We start from the raw sequence: 22,812 nt of genomic DNA, 5'->3' as shown, positions 1-22,812 counted from the left end.
CGGCTCTCTGACCTGATACAGATCAAATCACCTCTGTTCCCATTTCCTCAACTAAAGTAAGGCAATAATAGTACTTACAGAGATGTTATGAGTGTTAAATGAGATAATGCATATAAAGTAATTGACACAACACCTGAAACATAACAGGTGCTCAAGAAATACATTTATTTATAGGTATTTGTGTGTATGTGTATGTATCTATATTTATAGGTATCTGTGTGTATATAAATGTATATAGATTTATATATAGTATTTGTGTATGTATACCCACACATATTTTTTTTTCAGAGAAGAGACCATGTCCTTTGAAAAAACTTCGTATTTCTCCTCAGTCGCTCATGCTTGTCTACCATTTCTACACTACAGAATTCTAGATGATTCCGCAGAGTTACCTGTAGTGGTGGATTAAAAACAATATATAGAAGTCAGCGTAGACTTTCTGAGTTCTCGCATGTCATATACTTTGTTCTTCCTATGTCTGTATTCACCTCCAATTTCATTTGCCCTTAAAAGCACATCTCCATTTTGAGATAACCTCTTGATATATAGATTCATTCTACTTATCTATGTTTGCAGTCTTGAATTTAACTTATATTTTCCCAAGAGATGTCTCTCTCTAAATATCTATGATTATATAATTTAACATTTTTAAAGCGGTATATTAGTTTCCCAGGAGAAAGAAAACTTCCACTTCTTTATTATCAGACATCAAATGGCACAATGCATTCTATATTCTTTGAGATTTTATTCTGATTTTTGTTCTTGATATACATTGTCAAATATGTAGAAAATGATTAGATGAAAACTTTTACAAAGTTAGATTATAAAGTGCAACTAAGAAATAAGTGATTTTTTGGCAGTGTAATTTAAGGAATGAAGAAATAAGTAACTACTATAATAGTTCCCTCTGGTAGCTGGATAAAACCCTATGTGACAGCTTAAAGTCATTCTGGTCTACTAGAGTTTTAGCTCTATCACTTACAAAAATACAGGAATTGAAGTTTCTTTATTCTTTCTATAAAATTTAGTGAGCTCTCACTTTCTGTGTAATGTAGATAAAGCAATGAAGGAGACGTCTAAGTTTTATATGCAACACATAAAAGTCCATACATTCTAGCAACAAGCCGGAAAACAAACAAACCATCAAGACCACCTGCTAAAGATAAGTGTTATAAATGAGATGAACAGGTAGGGGGGCAAAGCAGAATTGCTGTAGTTCAGGAGGATGGGGAGTCCTCTCTGAGGTGATCCATGAGTAGGAATGTAAATGGGAAAAGGCCAGTTATGTGGAAGGAATGTTTTCTGCAGAAGAAACAGCTAGAGCAAAACACCCGGAGTGGAGGATGATGGGGGTTTGTTCGTTCACAGAACAAAATAGTGATTTGAGTGATGGTAGCAATGCGGACGGAAAGCAGACAGTAGGAGGTGGTTTAGAGAGGTAGTCAGGGGCCAGCCCAGCAGGGCTTTCTAAACCATGGATGGAGGCACCTGGGTGGCTCTGGTTGAATGTTGGTCTTTGGCTCTGATCGTGATCCCGGGGTCCTGGGATTGAGTCCTGCATCGGGCCCCCAGCAGGGAGCCTGCTTCTCCCTCTGCCTGTGTCTCTGCCTCTCTCTGTGTGTCTGTCATGAATAAATAAATAAAATATTTTTAAAAAAATTAAAAAACATATATAAACTACGGATGGGTAGTACCAAGTACCATTTGATCATTGCAGAAAACCCTTAGAGGTTTTCTGAGCAGTGGCCTGCAGGGACACAAAATTTTCAGAGCTTGCTGCTGTACAGGAAATGGACTCTCTGGGAGAGGGGCAGGGAGGATTCCTCCTATGGAAGATTGAAATGGTCCAGGGAAGAGTTGGTGATAAGCCAGGGGAGGGTGGCAGCAACATCAGGACAAGTAGCAAGGGGTGTGGCAGGAGGGAAAAGCCTACGTATCAAGACAGATTTTCACAAAGGAAATATATTTTGCTCACGGAATCCAGGTATTGATCATGTCCATTCCTTCTGCTTGCTAATCAAAAAACGTAGCAAATATTGGATTTCAAAATGCTCCCTATTTGTTTACTATAAGATAAGCATTTGGTTCAGTAAAATGTAACACTCTTTTCAAAGACTAACAAAATCAGAATTGATTCGATTTATAACCTTCAGAATTAAGGTGCCAGCGTCACATTAGACGAACCTATGTTGAACAAACCATGTTACCATTGACAGTTTGCTCTTTTCCCCCAGAAATTGCAATTTATTTAATGCTTAGGAGCTATAAAATTAAATGCAGGAATTAGAGGGACATAATTTGAGTGGTGTACAATTGATGATGATGGATGATGATGATAGTAATAATAATAATCGTAATAATAGTAATGATACTAAAACACTTAACATTTGCCAGTCTCTTAGAGGATGGTCACTCCTCTGAGATCCAAAATAGATAACTTTTAATCTTCACGATGGTCACATAAGATAAATCCTGTTCTCACCAATTTTATAGAACACAAGTATCCAGCAGAACTAAAGTCAGAATGTGAGCCTCAAAGAAATCTAATACACTACTTTGTCATCATTTCCACTTTATTTGGTGCATCTGACTTCCTTGTATCGTCCGTGACCACACATCGGAGCTTTTCTCCTGTTACTGTGGTGAATTAATTTCTCACCTTCTACCTAAACCCACCTCCTCCATTTCCTCACTGGATGCCTTAGCCTCTCACCTCCCTAAAGACATGGCTCGATCAGTTCTCTCTTCTCTCATCATCAACTAAACTTGCCTCTTGTCTGTGTGACTGCCATCCACCTCCTGCCAGTTCTTTCTCAGAAGAGAGAAGTGAGACTCTCTGCAGTCTTCTTCGGTTTTTCCAATTACTGATTCATTTCTTTTTCCCTCCCTCTTTGATACCGTGGTTCATACTTGTCCTCTACAAGCTCTTTTTCCATTGTCTCTTGAAGCCACTCATCAGAACCCTGACCCCTCACAGCCCAGAAGCTGTTCATGTCAAGACCACAGTGACTTTCTTATGTAAAACCCAGGGCTCTTTTCTGATCCCTCCTCGCAAGGAAAACTGCCTGCTTCTTCTGGTCCCCAATCAAATACACACGCTCCAACCCTTCAGAACCCCTCACTCTTTCTATTTAGTGTATTTTCCTGTCTTGTGGATGAATTGTTTCCTCTATAAAGACCCCCAAATGGAGCGTTTTGCTCTGTGCTATATCCCAAGTACCTAAAATAGTATCTGTTTAGTGATGAGTGAACGACTGTGTGAGTGAATTCCATGCCAGTTTGCTACATATACTGAGTGAATTTATATAAGGATCACACTTGCATTGTTTTTTTATTAATAATATGGAAATGAGTTACTAACATACATGGTGTATTCTGGTGATTAATGCACACAGACTACAGGTTCTGACTCTCCAGTGGGTTTCAGTACATTTTTACCATGTTCAAGTTAATTAGCCTCTCTGAGAATCAGTTTGTTCCTCTATAAAATGGAGCTAAATGCTAGTAATTACTTTATAGGACTGTTGTGAGGATTATGCGATTAATGCCTGTAAAATATGCAGCAGAGTTTCTGGAACGTTGTAAAGTCTCTAATTATGTCTTGAGTCTTAATCATTATCACTTCTAAAAAGGCCAGGGTAATAAAAGTGAAATACTAATTAATCGTGCAGAATACTCTAAAAAGTCTTAATTGTCCAAAATTTCTAGGTTAGTGGATTAATCCATTTCATAGTTCTGAGTCATCTTTAAAGAAGGTAAATCTACAGTCTTGAGATTATTATTAAGGAATGGCCAAAATAAATGGGACAGCATATCCAAGGGAATATTTGCTGAAGTCTATTCTGTAAAACACTAATTAATAAAATGCCCAAAAAGGGATGGGTGAAGGATTTTGCTATCAAGGAGACTTGAGAAACACCACTTCTTATATGCTCCCTTTCAAAACTTAAAAGCATATTAAAGGTTTTGAGAAGTTCCACAGTAAAGAACTGTGTGTAACTTGATTTACTTAATGTTCTAAACTTTAACCACAGAAAAACTTCTATTTTTGTGACTCATTTTGAATTGGTGTTAAATTTAATTTCATTTTAAACTGTTTGGAATTGCTTTACAAAAGTTCAGCTAAACCTATTAGGCCTTTTGAATCAGAACATTAGAACTGGAAGCAATTTGGTTGAATGGTTTTTACCGACATTTGTATTTTTTTTTTTTTTTTACTGGTTGATGTCACTATGGGTCATCCTATCTACCTTCCTAAAATGGATGATTTCTTCTTTTCCTCAGGCTACTCATCCAGTACATCTTTCTTTCCTGTCTTACTTCCTAAGTCTATGGAATGTGTCCCCTTGTCCTCACAATTAGAACCAGCATCTCTCACACAAACTGGAACCATAGCATCCTTCCAAAGCTTCCATCCTCCTGGCTTGAGCTTCAAATTTCAATTCAGTATGAATGCTGCAGCCAAAGAGTATTTTTTTTATGTAAATCTTGTCATTTGTCTTCTCTTTAAAACTTACCACTTCTCCCTAGGACCAACAAGGAATAGTCTAAGCTTCTTAATAGGGCACAAAGGTCTCTCACAATCTTTCCAGCGATCTCAGAATCAAAATCTTGCATGTCATCAAAGGAAAGGACCATTTATACCTTACTCTCATTCAAACTGACACGATTACATGTCCTGTCACCATGGTAAACATATGGCCTGGCTCCTTGGTTATGACTGGCAAAGCCTTCCTTTGGGGAAAACTCTTTGCTTTGTCTGCCCAGGAAGTTCTAAATAGGAAAATGATTTTACAAAACAAGTAAGTCAGTTGACAGTGTTTTAGATATAAGTGACCCGAGGTTTGATATCAGAATAAGAAGCTAACTGCCTGAAGTTTTCTTTGATAGAGTCTTTATTCTTTTTTTTTATTCCTGATTGCATTCAGGAGACATTCACTGTGTGATTATCAATATTCTAGGTACTTTGCTAGGTAGTAGTGAAAGATGAGTAACACTCAGTTGTTGTCTTTGGGAAGCTCACTGTGTAATGATGAATAAATGTTCTAAATAAAGTGCCAAGCAAATTCCTCAAGACCCCTCAGTTTCTAGAATCTCGTAAGCAATAAGGACAGACTACACAGCATACAATTATAAAACTTTTGTTTTCAGTATAGTTGCCTTACAATCCTCTTTTTTGCCCCATTTGGGTTATTAAACTTAATTAATATTGGGTGCATTTTTACATTCGTCAGCAGGCATCTCATGCATTGACAGGTTTTCACAATTTCCTGACAAGGGTATTTTATAACATCCTTCGGGAAACAAGCAAAAATTGGGACTGAATCTTTTCGGGGTTTTTTTTGTAGTCAGAAAATCCTATACTCAGATTACCAGTACTTCCCTTATTATTTTACCGAGAAATATTTCTCAAGTCCCTTCTACATATCAAGCACTAATTTGGCATTTATCTTACTCTTTTATCTGGAGAAATCATGTACCTCATTGCACGTATTATAGGAGCACAGATTCTAGAATTTTCTTTACTGTGCTATCTACTGGTATACTTTCAATTTCAGATCATTTTTCTTTGAGTTTTTCAGGCTTGGGGATTATCAATGAAAGCATTCCAATGTATTCATAGCAGAATCAATATCAAAGATGGGGAAACAAAATTAGGTGAAATCTGAATCATTGGCCCCTCATCTCCCTTCATTCCCATCCTTTCTCTGTTCTTCTCAGGAACTCCAGATGGAAACCAGGACATTTAATGAACAACTATACAGTGCATGCCTGGCTGTAGAGTCTTTTATGAAGTCTCTGATTAGTATATCCCCTTCCTATCATCTATTTCCTTTTCAGTTTACCAGATTTTATACCTGATTGGATATTTGGAATACTTGCTGAAAACAGAGTTGCTTTACAGTCATACACTGTCCCTTATATACACACATGTGCACATACACACATTCCTCCAATGCTTAAATTAAAGGCATATGTTCACCAGAAGGGGAGAGAAAAGGTATAATGAGCTTGTATAATAAACGCGGTAATAATAATCATAATAAAATTAACCAATTCCACTTGGGAAGAATATATTTCTGTCTGATACACATCCAGCTGTAGCAGGCTTGGTACCAGTTCGCATTTTAATAAATGACAGATTGCTGTTGAATTAGTTGGCAAACGTTTTAAAACTTTGGAATGGTATATGGATAGGCAAAGATAGACAAAGGAGTTTATTTAATATTGGTTCCACTTAATCACAATTGACTTTAACTGGAGTTTGTTTAATAATCCTCCATTAGTATCTAACTATATCCTGGTGGAACTCTGTGTCCTTAGGGCTGTAACAAAGCTAAGAAGTGATTTGCCAAATGGACTCAATCTAACATTTTCCATTTTGGAAACAGAATTATTTGTCTTTATAAATATAAATACATATATATACGTGATGTGGTTTCACATTCTATAATCTTAACAAAGTTATCTGCCATCTAAGTATCAGTTTTAGATTCCTGGGTTATTGTGAACTGTGATATATTTGCATAGAAAGGAGCACTAATCTCTCCTAGCCTTGTGTAAATTGCAAATGTCATTTATTTATTGTCACATTGTTTTCAGTTTTAGTTTAGAGATTCACTCTGTAAGTAGTTTATACTAACTTTAGCAAATGCCATTCTAATTCCCTCTGTTCTCCTTATGGATTAACCAGATATCAGTAGCCATCGTTTTTCTCTTTTTGCTCATTTTGTTCTATATATAGTGACATATCGGGGAGGACATGAAGCCCTTACCATTCTAGTATAGTCTGGATGTCATACAGGGATTGGATAGGTCAAGTTAAAGTCCGTACCAAACCTGCATTTCTGTGATTCAGAGCATAAATTTAAGAAAGGTGATAGAAATGTTCTTTAACATAACTTGGCAGTGGCCATGATAAAAAAAGGCCACTGTGAAATAAACAAGGATAAATTGAAGTGAGTTGATAATATCAAATGATTTTAAAGTGTGTACACTTTTATAGCAGATTTTGTTCCCTTGACCTGAGCTTACAGTCCCCTCTGTAGGAGGAAAACAATCAAATTTAATATTCAGGATGGTAAACATTATGATTACTATGAATTCTAGCCACTTGGGTTAGGCATAACAATGGTCTTCAAAGGAAGTCACCGCCCGCAGGGAGGCTTCTCCCCCTGGCCCGACCTTGCCTGCGTCCACCCCAGGCTCCGGGCTCCCATGTTAGGTTGTCCACAAGGCTTCCCTGGTGCCCGCACCGTGCATTTGGAGCCCCGGGGAAGAAAAAAAAAAAAAAAAGATTTGGAAGCTGAGTCTTCACAGAGTAGGTAACCTGACCATTAGGAAGCATGAATGTGGCTCTCCCTTGGCCACTTCTTCACCACCAGGCTGTGTGAATCCACTCCTGTCATGGGTCTGGCTGTGCATATTCACTCTCTGCTAACGGTAGCTGTAGTTATGGTCATGGAAGTGGATGCTCTCTTCTCTGAAGTCCTGGGAAACATCATTGGAGCAAACGGACTTGGCATATGCTGAACTTCACTGTATTGTCTCTTGATCCGCCTCCCTGGGCACAAGCTGTGACAATGTAGAAAGTACTGACCTGAAATTCACAGGGAGCCGGGTTGAAATCTTTTTGGTTTCCCTCCAGTGTTTTGACCTGGGTCAAGTGGCTAAGTTATCAGAGCTTCTGCTTCCCAAAGGAAAGACTGATAATGCCTATTTTGTGGAGCCGTCTGTCTTCAGGACAGACAAATGCAGTGCTCAGACCTACTGCTGGTCTTCTCCTCAGAGGAAGGGCCACGCTTGATGCATCTTTAAGGACCCCAGAGTACCCACCACAGGATCTTGTAAATAATACAAGCTTGATATCAAGTGTAATCTTAGCAGAAGTGTGATTTGCTTTCAGTGAAGTTAGGATTGTGTTTATGGGAAGAAACTGTGAAGGACTGATTTTCTTTATTTCAGAAATGTTATGGGCTGCTTCACAAAAGACCAACGTGGTTATTTCATGAAGTTATTTCATGGCCTGTGATGTTCAGACCCACCGGTGAGCTTTGGAGAGGAACAGCTTGCTTGCTGTCTCTGAGTTGAGCTGGCATTTGGGACCAGTCCACCATAGCGAGGCATTCTGTAAGCTAATATAGAGAAGAATATATACCTTTCCTTTTTTTTTTTTTTTTTGAATATTTTTATTTATTTGAGAGAGAGAGCACGAGCAGGGGGAGAGGCATAAGGAGAGGGAGAAGCAGACACCCCTACTGAGCAGGGAGTCCTCAGGATCCCAGGACCCTGGTATTATGACCTGAGTTGAAGGCAGATGCCTAACCAACTGAGCCACCCAGGCACCCCACGTATGCACTTTTTTCATTACTGCTAGAGTATCCCTTGTCTCCTTTCCAAACGCCTTTCCAAACATTTACAATAAATTCCATTCATGCCCCTGTTCATAGTAAATATTTTTTTCCTCTGTGAAAGGAATCTTTCAAATTTTACTCCTTTAACAGAAATTTAAAGGTGTGGTATCTTTCTGGGCAGTTTCATAATAGGTAATGAACGTTAATATCATCAATGTCCTCAGTTTCATAAACCTATCTCTCCTGAAACAGTCCTGAGCCTGATTTTGCTTTTGCTCTGGGATGATCCAAGATATAGAAACTTTTCTTATGTAGGTCTTCTTTTTCTCCCCAAAATGGGAATGCTGGGATAGTAGGTGTACCTGAAATGGCTGCATTGGTGCTGTTAAGTATTGACTGCGATTATTTCAGAGAGCATATAAGATTTGCATGTATTGTTATAGCTGCTTGGAATGAGGAATTGAGAAACCTAATTTGCATGTTCCTCCTCCCAGCCAGTATTCAAGATCCTAAGGTCCTGGGAAAACAGCTTGAATAGGACTCCAATCTTGGAGGCTGTGGGAGTGAAGAGAAGTAAATAATAACTTGGATTTGCTGAGGTTCAGTGAGTCAGTAAGAAAGATAAGGCCTGAGAAAAAAAATGAAGGATTGACCATTATGAATTGACCATAGAGAAAATATTAATAGACAATTATTTGGGAATTGTTGATTTGGCAGATAAGATAAGGCAGGAAGAGAAAAGTTTGTTTTGTTTTGTCCAGTACACTATTGTTAAGCAGGTTTCCCTAAACCATGTTATTATGTACTTTTAGAAACACCCCATGGCAGTACTAGTCATTGGGCATGAGCGTTTCAGTCGAGGTGGGAATGGACCCATCTGGTTCTAGCTCTGCTACTAATTGGCTCTGCGACCTTCATCTCCTTAGTTTTCTGATAGAAGAATTTAAAATTTCAACGTCTGAACCTCTTATGTGTCCAGTTCTAAGTAATATCCATAGCTCATTATTCCACTCCACATTTGCATTATAAAAATTCTTAAATGTACAGAATATCTAAAGGATAATAGGAATAAAATACTTCTCTTGAAAGCATATTTATTTCCATTAGTAAATATACCTGGTTTTTAGTTCCTGCTAGATAGTCTGCCTTTTCTCCATGAAAGATTGATTTTCTTCTTGCAGTTATACTTTGCAAATAAAGTAAAAGAAATCTACACTGTTGTAATACTGTCATTGGGAGCCAAGGGTCACTACATTGTGTACTGTGGTGATAAAGTGTCAGAAGCTGTATTATTTGTACAAATCCTCAGTGTCAACCTCCTGAAGAAAAGGCAGCTCCAGGACAGGATTGGTCCTACCAGGCCTTTAGTGAGTTGAAGTTTTGTTTTTTGTTTTGTTTTGTTTTGTTTTGTTTTGTTTGTTTGTTTGTTTGTTTGTTTTGTGAGTTGAAGTTATATTGAATTTATATTCTGGCAGATAAGCAGCTCGTTTTTTAAAAATTGTTTTCTGTTTACGTGATAAACATAAATATAGCTTTTTATCAGGAACCTGAGTCTAAGGGAGTTTTGCATTTACAGAATTGATTAATTTTTATGCTAGTTTTGGCCCTTTATTTATTCCAAGTGTCCTTTTAGAAAACAAATAAAGTTACCTTTAGGTTCCCTGAATTAAAGACATAATGCTGCTCATTCAGGTACTAGAACATGAACAATGTTGCAAAAAGACCCCAAATGTAGCTTTTAAGTGTAAACGTATTTATCATTTCGCCAGATTTGCTTGCATCTATTGTCGCCAATAGTTGATTCCATGATCACAGATTAAGTTCTCTATTCCTTCATAAAGGGAAGTTGACTACGCTTGGTATGTTTGTGATGCATATAAAATGGCTTTTCATTTGTGCATGGTAAAACTAATATGATTGCTAATAACTACATCTGATATTTTCAATGTATTAAAAAACCTACAGAACATGGAAAAATGCTTAAGATACATGGCTTAGCTACCAGTTGTGTACACAGCAAATCAGAAGAAAGTTTGATGGGGAGTGGAAAAGGTGGGTGAGGCTGACATGGAGGGGAAGAGAGGGTGAAGTCCTATGACACAAGAAAAGGTAGGAAGACAAAAATGGGGAGAAACAGCTTACCATTCACAAAAGGCTTCTCCACCTCACTTTTAGTACTTTAAAAAAAATAACTGTATGTGTATTTTCAGTCTTTTTCAATCATCAACCATGCTTGGACAGGGTAAGTAGCATAGAATGAGAATAGTGAAGAGCTGCCCACGGAGTACTTTTTGTAAGTCAGTCTATGGATGTTTTGACGGTCCTTCCTCCAAATTCAAGTTAGGGCTATATGGTAATTTGGGCAGTGGACAAGCTACAGCAGGTGTGGAAAGATTAAGAATATCAGTGTGGGGAGGCACTGGGGCCAAAGGAGAGTTGACCATCAACAGGTGTTGCTGGAGGACACTCTTATTTGTTGGCTATCTGTTGAAATCATCTTTGGGAAGCAATGTTAAGTATTTTCAATCCTAGAACTTTTGCTTGGAGATTAGAGGAATTAGGAGCTGATGGCTGCACTCAAATTACCAAATAAACCATCATTGATGATGGTTTGGTTTTTAAATACTTCAAATAGTTGGGTACCCGGGTGGCTCAGTGGTTGAGCGTCTGCCTTTGACTCAGATCCCAGAACCCCAGGATCAAGTCCCCCATCAGGCTCCCTACAAGGAGCCTGCTTCTCCCTCTGCCTGTGTCTCTGCCTCTCTCTCTGTCCCTCATGAATGAATGAATGAATGAATGAATGAATGAATGAACTGATTTAAAAATACTTCATAGTTCCTCTGTTTAACTTAATAATCCTTAGAGCACAATAATAAAATATTCTGAGAAGTAGAATTAAGTGAAACCTGTATACTCTTTATGTCAGACACTCTGACTTGCGGAGTAAGTAGATCATAGAAATAAGGGTTGCACGTGCATATTTTCTGGGTGAAGGAAGACACCACAGTCACTACTGACAAAGTTACCATTTTGGCATAGGATTGTTTCTGACAAAATAGCCCTAAATAGCCCTTAACCTATAGATTTCTAACCCTCAAAGAACACATCTCATTTTACTCTTTAAGAGTATCTCACTATCTGTCTTCTTCGATTCCCTTGTGTTTTGGTGGGGAGTAGCTCACTTGATACCCTGGGTTCAAATGAGTCTCATTTACAGCTGACCCTTGAACAATGTAGAGATGAGGGACACTGACCCTCTGCAAAGTCAAAACTCCACGTGTAACTTTTGACTCTCCCAAGACTTAACTACTTGACCAGCAGTCTTACCGATAACACACAATTACATACATTTTGTATGTTATATGTATTATATACTGTTGAATTACAATAAAGTAAGCTAGAGAAAAGAAAATAGTAAGGAAGGGAAGGTACATTTACACTGTTGTACTGTATTTATATAAAAAAATTACATATGAGTGGATTCGTGTAGTTGTTCAAGGGTCAACTGTATTGAGTTTCCCTACCGCAGTCCCCATCTTGCCCCAGTGAACTGATTAGAGAAACAAATCCCAGGCTTTCCCAAAGACATCTTACTGAATCTGCACCATGGCTGCATTCTCTTGGTGCATTCCCAAAGACTTTGTCCCACCAACTTCAACCAGAATTGTCTCCAAGGCATTGGAAGTTGTGTGACCATCCGCTTCTGATTTGTTCTCAGTTATGTATTGTATTTCTTTTTGGATTACATTATAGATCACCTTTAAGAAGTTTTTGTTTTTATGTGAATCATCTAGCCTACTGATGATAATGCTTCAAAGGATTATTTTTTTTTAAGATTTTATTTGTTTGAGAGAGAAAATGACCATACCTCTGGAGGGGCAGAGGCAGAAGGAGAGGGAGAAGCAGACTCCCCGTTGAGCAGGAAACCCAGCATGGGCTCAATACCAGGACTCTGGGATCATGACCGACTGAGCCACCCAGGTGCCCCAGAGTCAAAGAGTTATTAGCTTTAAAAAGCAATATATATTTTAGAATATTGGAAGATTTTGTGGGAGTGCTACAAATACCTTTCAGAAGTGTGTTGTTGCTGTCTTGCCTATTATGTTTCTAGACCAGACCTATTTCTGCTAATGAACCTGCTCCATTAAAGAATAAGATTGATTTTGTTAAAAAGATGATTGATTTTGTTTTAAAAAAAAATGAACAGCTCTTTCTTCATATCTCAGCATCCGAATATTGTGGCTATCTTTGTCTTTCCTCTGCCTCTTCTGGCCTGAATCCCCTTTATCTGTGATCGAGGTTTAGAAGAGCTTCCTTAGAGGGTGGTGCTCTTTTCTCACCAAAAGAACAAATATCGAAAAAAGATGGGGATTGGAGTGTTGTAGGGGGTTTGGTAATTGGGCACACAGGCTATGGAAGACATAGCAGATAAAGGAACATTCCTCATCCTACCCGTCATGTGTTGTATCGTCCTGTCTCTTCATGTTGGCACATACAGATACATGTCTTCTGATCAGATTTGTTGGGACCTCAGTCCCCTGTCTCCTCCAAATTCTGATGGCTTACGTATTACTTAGCATTACTCAGTTTTCTAATCTGTAAAATACATATCTTACTTGCTGGTGTTGCCCTAAATCAACTCATATTTGTGAAAGCACCAGCACAGTGTCCAGCCACTTTTTTTTTGTAAATTTCAAGAGTCTCTGGTCACTTATGCATACCCCTTTAAGAATATTTTCTAGGCGATATGGGAAAGAAAGTAATATTAAAATATCAAAACCTAACTGCATTGGCTAAAGAATTATCACACCATTTTAAAGAAAGAAATTTGGTTCCATCAAACCTCAAAACCTAGCCTGAGGTGTAAGATTTAATTGGTAATGCAGCATAAGGTAGCCTTTTCTCACCTCTGGAACCACAAGAAAATCCAGTTCCTTTCTAGCCGTTAGTTATACAATTATGGGGTATTATAAGTTGATTTTTGTAAGGCATACATGAAAAGAAACACATGTACAATTAAGTACACAATGGAAAAAAATAGCATTTGGTCAGATGGATTTTCTATGGATTTCACAAAATGTTTTGCCTTGAGTTTACCAACTTTTAACTTAGCACCCAATTTAATTGGAAGATTTTTTTTTCTTTTTTTCATCCAAAGCCATATTTAAATAACCAGTTGCAATCACAATACTTAACCAAACTAGAAAATATCATTCCATACACTTTGGGAAGATATGTGCCTCAAGAGTCTTTTCTCTTTATTCTACTCTGCCCACCTTCCCTTCTCCCTACAGCCCACATTAAGATTCAATTCTGAAATTACTCTGAATTTTGGAGAAATGTCCAGATTTTCTTTTACCACATATGTTTTGATTTTTCTGAATATTGCACACTAATGGGAATCTGCTGTGCATCTGTAGTAAATAAATCTTTGAATTGTTAATTGTTTCAGATTAACCCCATAGATCTTTAGCATAGATCTTTATGGTGTTTTTAACCCACAAATTAGTTTATTTCTGGGACTTTAATCATAAACTATACACACATGCGTAAAGGTCAGAATGCCTGGTGGATAGTGCGGCGGCAGCATCTATATATTCTCTCGCCTCCATGGGGGGCAGGCCACCCTTTGTCTCCCCCTCTACCCTTGTATTAGTCAGCTCAGGCTGCCATAACGGAATATCAGACTGGGTGGCTTGATAGCAGAAATGTGTTCTCTCAAAATCTGGAGGCTGGAAGTCTGGAAGTCCATGATCAAGGTGCCAGCAGGGTTGGGTTCTGGTGATGCCCCTCTCCTCAGCTTAAGAAATGCCACCTTCTTGCTGTATCTTCACTGTATTTAATACAGTCACATTGGGAGTTAAAGTGTCACCATAAGAGTTTAAAGGGGAGGAGACATGACATACCTTAAGAACAATGCCAGGTGTCTACTATGAGATTCTCCAGATCCCTTCTCCCCTTCTTTCCACAAGCAACATGCTCAGGGATACTGATCCCCCTGGGATCTCAGTTCCTCTGTCTTCTGGGAGAGAGATGGGAGAGAAAGAGAAAGAGACTGAGGTCTTAGTACATGTTCCCCTGGCCCCTTGGGTTGGTATGTCCCCTGATTATTTCTCAACTTCTGCTAGCCTGTTTTCGGTTCCAATGACCCCCATACCCCAGCTTCCTTCCATCCTAAGGGGGTTGGGTGGTTATCAATCTCATACTGTCCTTTGAAGTTTCCTTCACCATGGCCAGCTGTAAAATAATTCCCTCAAATTATGTTTGATAGAAGGATGTCACCTCTATCTGGAAGGACATTTCCAAGACAGTGGCAATCCACTGTTCTTTCAACCCAGTGGATCTCCAAAGGACTCCATGATAATGTTATAGTTCCTTTACAGTGGTGTCCCCTCTGGATGCTTCCATGATAGAATGATCTGTGCTCCTACTTCTGAGGGATTCCTGGTCAGGTTGGGATTTCTAGGTGGAATTTTGCATCTGAACCTACTTCCTTCTCCCTGAGAATACTCAGGACTATGCATGCTTTCTTTCTTTCTCATTTTAATCGTGACATCAGGTCTGGAGAGAACTTGGAAGCTGGTCTGCTCTTAGATTCTAAGACCAAACTTCAATGAAGACACTGGAGCTTTGGCTAAAAATAGTACAGCAATCACCAGCCTTCTCTTTGCCTGCCCCGCCCCCCCAAAAAAAAGATTATTGTTAAGGGTTAAGGGCATAGGCTTTAGCTCCAGTTGGATTTCAAGCTCTGGCTCTGGCAGTCGTGAGCATTTCTGAGCTCCTGTTTATGCATCTGTAAAATGATGGTATAGACTTGAATTGTGCAAAATAACGTGTGTATGGTGCTTGACACATGACAAGTTTCTATAAATGTTAGTTTCTGCTGTTTTTCATACACAATGAATCTTTCGAGTGTAAAACCCTCTTAATCATAAAGTAAAAAATCTCTCTTAAGAATTGGCCCTGTCGGGATCCCTGGGTGGCGCAGCGCTTTGGCGCCTGCCTTTGGCCCGGGGCGCGATCCTGGAGACCCGGGATCGAATCCCACGTCGGGCTCCTGGTGCATGGAGCCTGCTTCTCCCTCTGCCTATATCTCTGCCTCTCTCTCTCTCTCTCTCTCTGTGACTATCATAAATAAATAAAAATTAAAAAAAAAATTTAAGAATTGGCCCTGTGTTTTCCCTCTTAAGAGGGGAATAAATGTGTTTGTTTCTTTTTATAAAAATCATATATGGTCATAGAAGGATGGTATGAAAAAGAAAAAAGAAATCTTTTCTAATCTTACCAAGCAAAATAAGTTCTGTTACATTGTCACTTTACGATAACTTTAGTCATATAACTTTATACACATTAACTTCTTTCCATGTATACGCGTGTGCGCGCACACACACACACAGGCCCACATACGTTTTTTTTTCCTAAACTGCGACCATATCATATCATTTTGTATCCTCCATTTATAATTACCTTGTAAACAAAAAAATACCTTCTAAATACTTTAGCAAATACTCCTTTAAGATCAAGTATGTTTTAAAGATCTTTTCACCAAATTTTGTACATAGGCACACAGCCCTAATTTTGTATAGGTATATGAATGTGATCGTGCCATACGTGCTTTGTCACAGTTTTATGGTTCTTAATCTATTATCTGTTACAGTGCCACTTAAACTGGGGGGGGGGGGGGTTGTATTATATCATGTGTTCTGTTGACCTGTCAGGTAAAGCTCCAATGTGACCATGCTTTTTGCCAACGACACAGCCCTTTGGCATGTGATAGAGAGGGTACATGTTGGTGGTGAATTGGACGCTTCCTTCTCTGGCTATGATATTCTGTCTCTGAGGTGAGGCTATTTGAGTCAGTCACCGGAGTTTCTCAATCTGGCCATCCACACCAGAGTGAGGAATAATTATTTCTAGATACTTACAAAGCATTGAACAAAATCCTTCATTTATGATGGCTTAGTGATTTTTGCATCCTTCTGTACATTTCATGAATATTTTGGTGAGAAACTGAAGGATGGTAAACCAGACCCAGCTGTCTGGTGGCAGTAGCATCCAGAACTTTCTCTCCTTCTCTCTTCACGAATTTTTCCCATTCCTGTGTGATCATATTGCATTTTTCCACATTGAAAGACAAAAGGAAATCTATGTTCAGGTCAAATTGTGTCATAAATATTCTGTTCCTTGAGGTTTCAAGGTCAGAGACAGTTTATCAAGGATATTTCAAATTCTTTGTTGTCTCTTTTTCCTTGGCTCTTTTACCAGAAATTCCAAGACAGCATCCCAAATACTTTCCCTCCACCTGAGACCAAAAAGCCCCGAAGCAAGAAAGAGGTTTAGCCGTCACCAGCTAGTGACTTTGGTTCTCACTCTTTAATTACCAAAGGATAGATTTGGCCTATGTGTCATTCGATGTGACTTCTAGTTTTAAAAAGGCACAATTTCTGAGGGATTCAGCTGTCACTATTCAGAGAAATACACTTCACTTTGGTGAACTTCTCTCTTTTCTTCTGAAGATTTTATCTTATGCAACCAAATAGTTATTATGCTTCAGTACATCTATGTTCTACTTTGCTTCTTCTCCTTAATTATTTTATGACCTCAGGAAACTCAGCGAGTGTATGCCAAGTTTTCACATAAAGAATGTAACCTTATCTCCTAGCATTGTAAGAAAAGTTTCATGGATCTGGTTGAAGAAGGTATCCACCATCAAATACGTTTGGAAAAAAACATCAGATTGTTCCTCCCTTAGAATTTTGCATTGAGCAATCATTTATTAAGTTATCCAATAGGGGAACCTGTTTCATTTTGCTCAACTTAGAGTTTCCCAAGCGTACTTAATCTTGAAATTCTTTTATTTCTGGTAGCTTCCATTAACATCCTTCATAATTAGTGTTCATGCCATACATAGCAGAGACATAGCTCTGGAAGGCACATAATCCCTCATTTTGCTCCTCACCAATGATGAGATCTAAGGATAAATTACATAAGGTCTCCACACCTCCTCTTGCTCATATGTCACCCGAGGAAGCATAAAAGCACCCATTTCACGTGGATAAAGAGTTCTATAATTTTATAGGTCTATAGTAATTATAGATAATACTATATAGTTGGAATATACTGATAATATTCCAACTCTGGGGTCTGGCCATGTGAGTTCAAATTTTGTCCTTCCATTTCCTAGCCATATGACCTTGGGAATGTTTCTTAATTTCTGTAGCTCAAGTCTTCCTCTGTATAATGGGAACAAACCTTGTACCATTCTCAAGGGTAGTTGGAAGAGTTCAGTCTGATTCATGTAAAACAATTATAATTGTGCCTGGTCCCTGGTGGGTACTTGATGAATGTTAACCCTATTATTGTCATCATTGGTGCTCTCATTACGTCTATGGCTATGACATGTGAAAGAGATTATTTTAGGGGTTTTTTTTATTGGGAGATAATTGACATATACTTTTATATTCATGTGTATAAAATAATGCTTTGATATTTGTATATATTGTGAAATGAGTACCACAGTGAGTATAGTTTAACATCCCTCATGGAAAAAAAAAATCCCTCATGAAGCATAGCATAGTTACATTTTTTTTCTAGTAATGAGAACTTTTAAGATCTATTAGCAACTTTCAAATAAACAATACAGTATTATTGACTCTAGTCACTAGACTATACATTACATCCAGATTATTTTAGTTTCTAAGAACTACTCCTCTTGGGGAACCTGGGTGGCTGAGTCAGTTGAGCTACCAACTCTTGATTTCTGCTCAAGTCATGATTTCAGGGTCATGAGATAGAGCCCTGGGTCAGGCTCCACACTCAGCATGGAGTCTATTTAAGATTCTCTCCCTCTTCTTCTGCCTCTCCCTCCTGCTCACTCTTTCTTTCTCTCTCTAAATAAAAATAATATAATAAAAGCAACTCCTCTAACCTCAAAAAAAAAACCAGCTTAAATCCTGCATATTACTAAAACAGCACCATACCCCTCCTACAAATATTTGATGTGCCCTGTTGATAGTGATCCGCTCTGCATCTGGAGTCTATGATCTGTGTCTTCTATCATTTAACTTTTTCTGTTTCTGAACAGGGGCGGAGAGGCCTTGGCTCTGTTTTTGTCTGGGCCTCAGGAAACGGTGGAAGGAGCAAAGACCACTGTTCCTGTGATGGCTACACCAACAGCATCTACACCATTTCCATCAGCAGCACAGCCGAGAGTGGAAAGAAGCCTTGGTACTTGGAAGAGTGTTCATCCACGCTGGCCACCACATACAGCAGCGGAGAATCATACGATAAGAAAATAGTATGTAACATTTGAGTGTCTGTCGTGGTTTATTCATTTATCTTTCACTGTGACACACAGAGGAAGAACCATAAACTGATACGCACAAGTAATATGTGGAAATAGACGAGTAATAGATGGAAGTTAGCCAGTTGCTCAGTCCATGTATTTTTACATGTCATTCTATTGCCAATTCATTGAAAAAGCTTGTCTGGATCAGTACATTCCAGCATTGGATGTGGTCATAGACATGAATAAGCTTCAGTTCCTATGCGCCCTGCTCTCTGTGCAGACAGCAAACTGATGAAGAGTTCAGGTCGCAGGACCAGACTACGTGTGTTTTGTTTACTGTTGAACTATTTATTATAAGCTGGGTAACTTTAGACACATTACTTACTTTTTCTGTCTCAACATCCTTACCTGTAAAGTGTGAGCATTTAGGATTATATAGCTTGTAGAGTAATTAAAAAATAATGAAGAAGTGCTTTGCACACTACTTGACCCATCAAGAAAGGTCTGGCTTTTGGGATGCCCAGCCCTGTGCCTCTGATGCTAAATTCCAAACACTTTTGTGCTTTGCTCTTTTCTTGATCATAGTTTTATAAACTGTCACAGGCTGTCTTTCTCAAATGGAGCTAAGCTGCTTTGCTTGATACTTTTTAGTATTTAGCTAAGACCTTGCTCTCGAGTCTTAGAGACTCATGCAAATTTGGGTCACATCTGACATTTATGCAGCAGTGGAAATACAGGTGATAGAATATTACTCCCTTCGTGTAATCCACATCCATTTGGTTCTTCTTGATTCCAGTAACTTTTTATTAGCTTCTTTAGTTACATTTTTTGTGTTGATTTAATTAGAAATCGCCTACCCGTATACATATCCCATCTGCCCCATCTTTCTCTAATTCCCCCCACAATAACTGTATTAAAAAAACATGTTACATGAATCCAGCTTTAAGTACCTCCATCATTCATCAGTACACATAATCCTGTAATACAAAGTAAAATTTTACAAAGTAAAAAGTAAAAGGAAAAAAAAATACAGAAATGACAAGTTTCACAATTTCCTGGCTTTCATAATGGGAAAGTGATGTTCCATGATATTTTACCCTCGTTATGACATTGTTGTAATTTAGGAGCACCCCTTCTGCTCTCAAATTTGCTTATCTCTCAGTACTCAGCATCACAGTCCACTAAAACTGAGTGGCATCTGTTAGTTCTGCACTGTAAAAATCCTGATGGAACTCTCTGGAATAAGAAGAGTTCTCTTTCTATACCTCTCAAGTCTGAAGTCAAACTGGCCATGGCTTCAAAGCAACTCTGCCCATTTACTCCTCTTTTTGCTTGTGGGATGGTTGCCATCGACAGGGTATTGTGAAGTTCCATAAATGCCTTTCTTAAGAGAAATATATGATCCAGCAGGCAAAATCTCAAAAGAGATTTTTCCGGGTCCTGGATGGGAGAACACAGTGTGGAGAGAGGGACCTCAAAATCCTTAGGTGAGATTTACTCCCTAGATTTGACCTTCCCAGGCCCTCATCGTGTTCTGATGCTGTGGTAGCTCCTGTGACACCTCCCGCCCCCCAGTGACAGGTGGCAATTTAGTATTCTCCCAGGGGAGGACAGAACGATCCATTCACTGGGTAGATCCAGTCATAGACTTCACTTTTTCCCTACTTGCTCTTTCTGATACCAGAACCTTTACTAACCCACTTTAGATATTTAACTCATACTTGTCTCTACCTTCTATTTGATCTCTGTCTCCTATTTTCACAGCAGCAATTTATTAGTAATTTTTCTCCTCCAGCTCTTAGAATCTCTTTATTTTTGCCTGAATCTCTAGATCACCATAAATGGGAGAGGAAATTTGGTAGCTGTTTCAGGGAACCTCACAGAGTCTGGGTTTGGGCATCTATAAAAGGCAAGTAGAATCCTCTCCAGCCTCATGGATTTTTGATGGAGATGAGATGCTGGACATCTCATGAGGTCCTCATACCACACTGGTGCAAAGAGCCACTCAGGAGTGTCCCTGAGGTCGGGGTGGCTTTCTGCATCCTGGGAGGCCAGGCCGGCCATCTTTCCAACTGTTGTAAAGAATTGGAACTCCTTGCACCTCCATATTTCCAACCTAGAAAATACTGCAATCTGTACCACCTACCCTATCAAGAAAGGCACTTTGATCGCAAGCATGTTAACAGTTGAACGTGAGTAGAGTTGGCAATGACATCAGCCTCTCATGGTCCAGCTGACCCCTTTTTCCATCTAGATGTCAGAATGACAGATAATCCTGTGTTATGTCTGGGACCTTTCCTTCACCAGGCTCTGAACCGCATGCCCTTGGCCCCTTGGAGATGCCCGCTTCCTGTCCATGGCATTGTGATTGAGTGTTGCAGGCATGGTGGTGTATGTCTCCCTTCGTTCTGGGGCTCTCCTCCCTTGGCCATTCATTTCCTTGTGCCATATGCAGCTTCTTTGGGAGAGCACAGTTGTCATTTCTTATTTGGAGAGCACCTTTGTGATTTGAACCAGGCAGATGCTGAGGATTCAGGAGAGAGGAAAGATATCTCTGCTTCTGGAAAAGCACTTCTGTTGAATAAATTTTACTTGTCCCCAACAGAATGTCTTTTCATGGTATGCAAACAGGAAAACCTTGCCCTGGGTTTCAAAACCAGCCAGATCTCTGTCTCTTGGTTTCCTGCCACTGCTATTAGTACAGCTGTGAACCGTGGTATTTCATTCATGCTTTAATAGATTCAGTTCAGTGATGGCCTTGTATCTCTTTTCAGCAAATGGAGCACATCCAAAGTATCAAGATTACTACAATAAGAAGCTCCCCTGTAAGCTAAAGAGCAATCAGTTGAAATGACTGATATCCATGAAGTCATATGATCAGATCATGTTTTCATTAATAATATTGCATACATCCTATTCGATGTGGAATATGTCATACGTTCACAGTCCTCTTAGCAGGCCATAAATGTGGCCTTTTTTTCATTCTTCTAATTAGTGCCAGGAACTGGACTGTGCTCATTAAATGCATTATCTCATAGTATCCTCAGAACTCTACACAGGACAACTAGGTATTGTCCTCACTTTATAGATGAAGAAACTAATGCTTAAAAGGGTAAAAGAAACCTAAGCAGTAAGTGGTAGAGCCTGGATTTCCACCAAAGTCAGAATGGAGACTCAAGGCCATCTTATAACCAGTATGTGGTCATGCTCTGGATACTTTTCAAGGACATCCACTATGGAGGCTCTCTGAAAGAATGGTGCTGCTCTTAACTGTTTGGGTTCTTTTCACAGTGATTAAAACAAAAAACAGGGATCCCTGGGTGGCTCAGCGGTTTAGCACCTGCCTTTGGTCCAGGGCATGATCCTGGAGTCCCGGGATCGAGTCCTGCAACGGGCTCCTGACATGGAGCCTGCTTCTCCCTCTGCCTTTGTCTCTGCCTGCCTCTCTCTCTCTCTCTCTCTCTCTCTATCATGAATAAATAAATAATCTTTTAAAAAATATATGTATATTTTATAAAAATATAGATTTATTTACATGTAAGTTATATAAGAATATATATGTTCTAAAATTCTATAAATATTCTATTTAGTGTATATACTAAAAGTGGATAAATTCTAAATATATAATCAATAATAAATATAAATAAAATAATATAAATATATAATAAAAATATATAAATATATATATTTTTGAATATATAGGTGTCCATTATTTTTCACTACATGGCAGATTTAATTTTCATGCCATAAGATTTCATAATCCCCTAAGACCATCAGTCCTCTTGCAGAAACCTAAAGCTCTTTGCCAGTCTGGATGGCTAGTTCCTGGGGCCCAGTGTCAGCACTGAGCTCCTCCGGGTTATGCCTTTTGTGTGACGTTCAAGCCAGGGTGCTCTGTGTGACAAATGTCGTCTGTTAAGGCACTGTATCTCCAGATACCACTTCATTTACGGGGGAAGATTTTCTTTCTCACCTCCCCTAAAATTGTGGCACTCCCCTCCCCCTGGCCTCTTTGATCTTCTGGAGTTTTCTTTCTCCTGCCCTTAGTTAGAGCTGCTTAGTACATTACATGTTTGCTGACTGTCTGTTTTGCACACTAGATTGGAAATTACGTGAGGTTGAAGTCTTTGCCTTGTTCCTTCCCAGAGCCTGAGCTGAGGAAATATTCTG

General features: G+C 39.0%; 1 protein-coding gene across 4 annotated transcripts in view; it reads left to right on the top strand.

The window, feature by feature from the left end:
• The window catches only part of PCSK5 (proprotein convertase subtilisin/kexin type 5), a 458,158-nt gene that overhangs the window by 169,077 nt on the left and 266,269 nt on the right, over window positions 1–22,812 (top strand). For all 4 annotated transcript variants that reach the window (XM_077906524.1, XM_077906513.1, XM_077906535.1 and 1 more), the window contains exon 8: window positions 18,439–18,651. In XM_077906524.1, the coding sequence (XP_077762650.1) occupies window positions 18,439–18,651 (213 nt within the window). The remainder of the gene's footprint in view (window positions 1–18,438; window positions 18,652–22,812) is intronic.

Source organism: Canis aureus, chromosome 1 (assembly GCF_053574225.1).
Source record: "Canis aureus isolate CA01 chromosome 1, VMU_Caureus_v.1.0, whole genome shotgun sequence".
NCBI classification, from domain to species: domain Eukaryota; kingdom Metazoa; phylum Chordata; class Mammalia; order Carnivora; family Canidae; genus Canis; species Canis aureus.
Note: the sequence above shows the minus strand (reverse complement) of the source record. Positions and strands in the feature narration are given on the sequence as shown.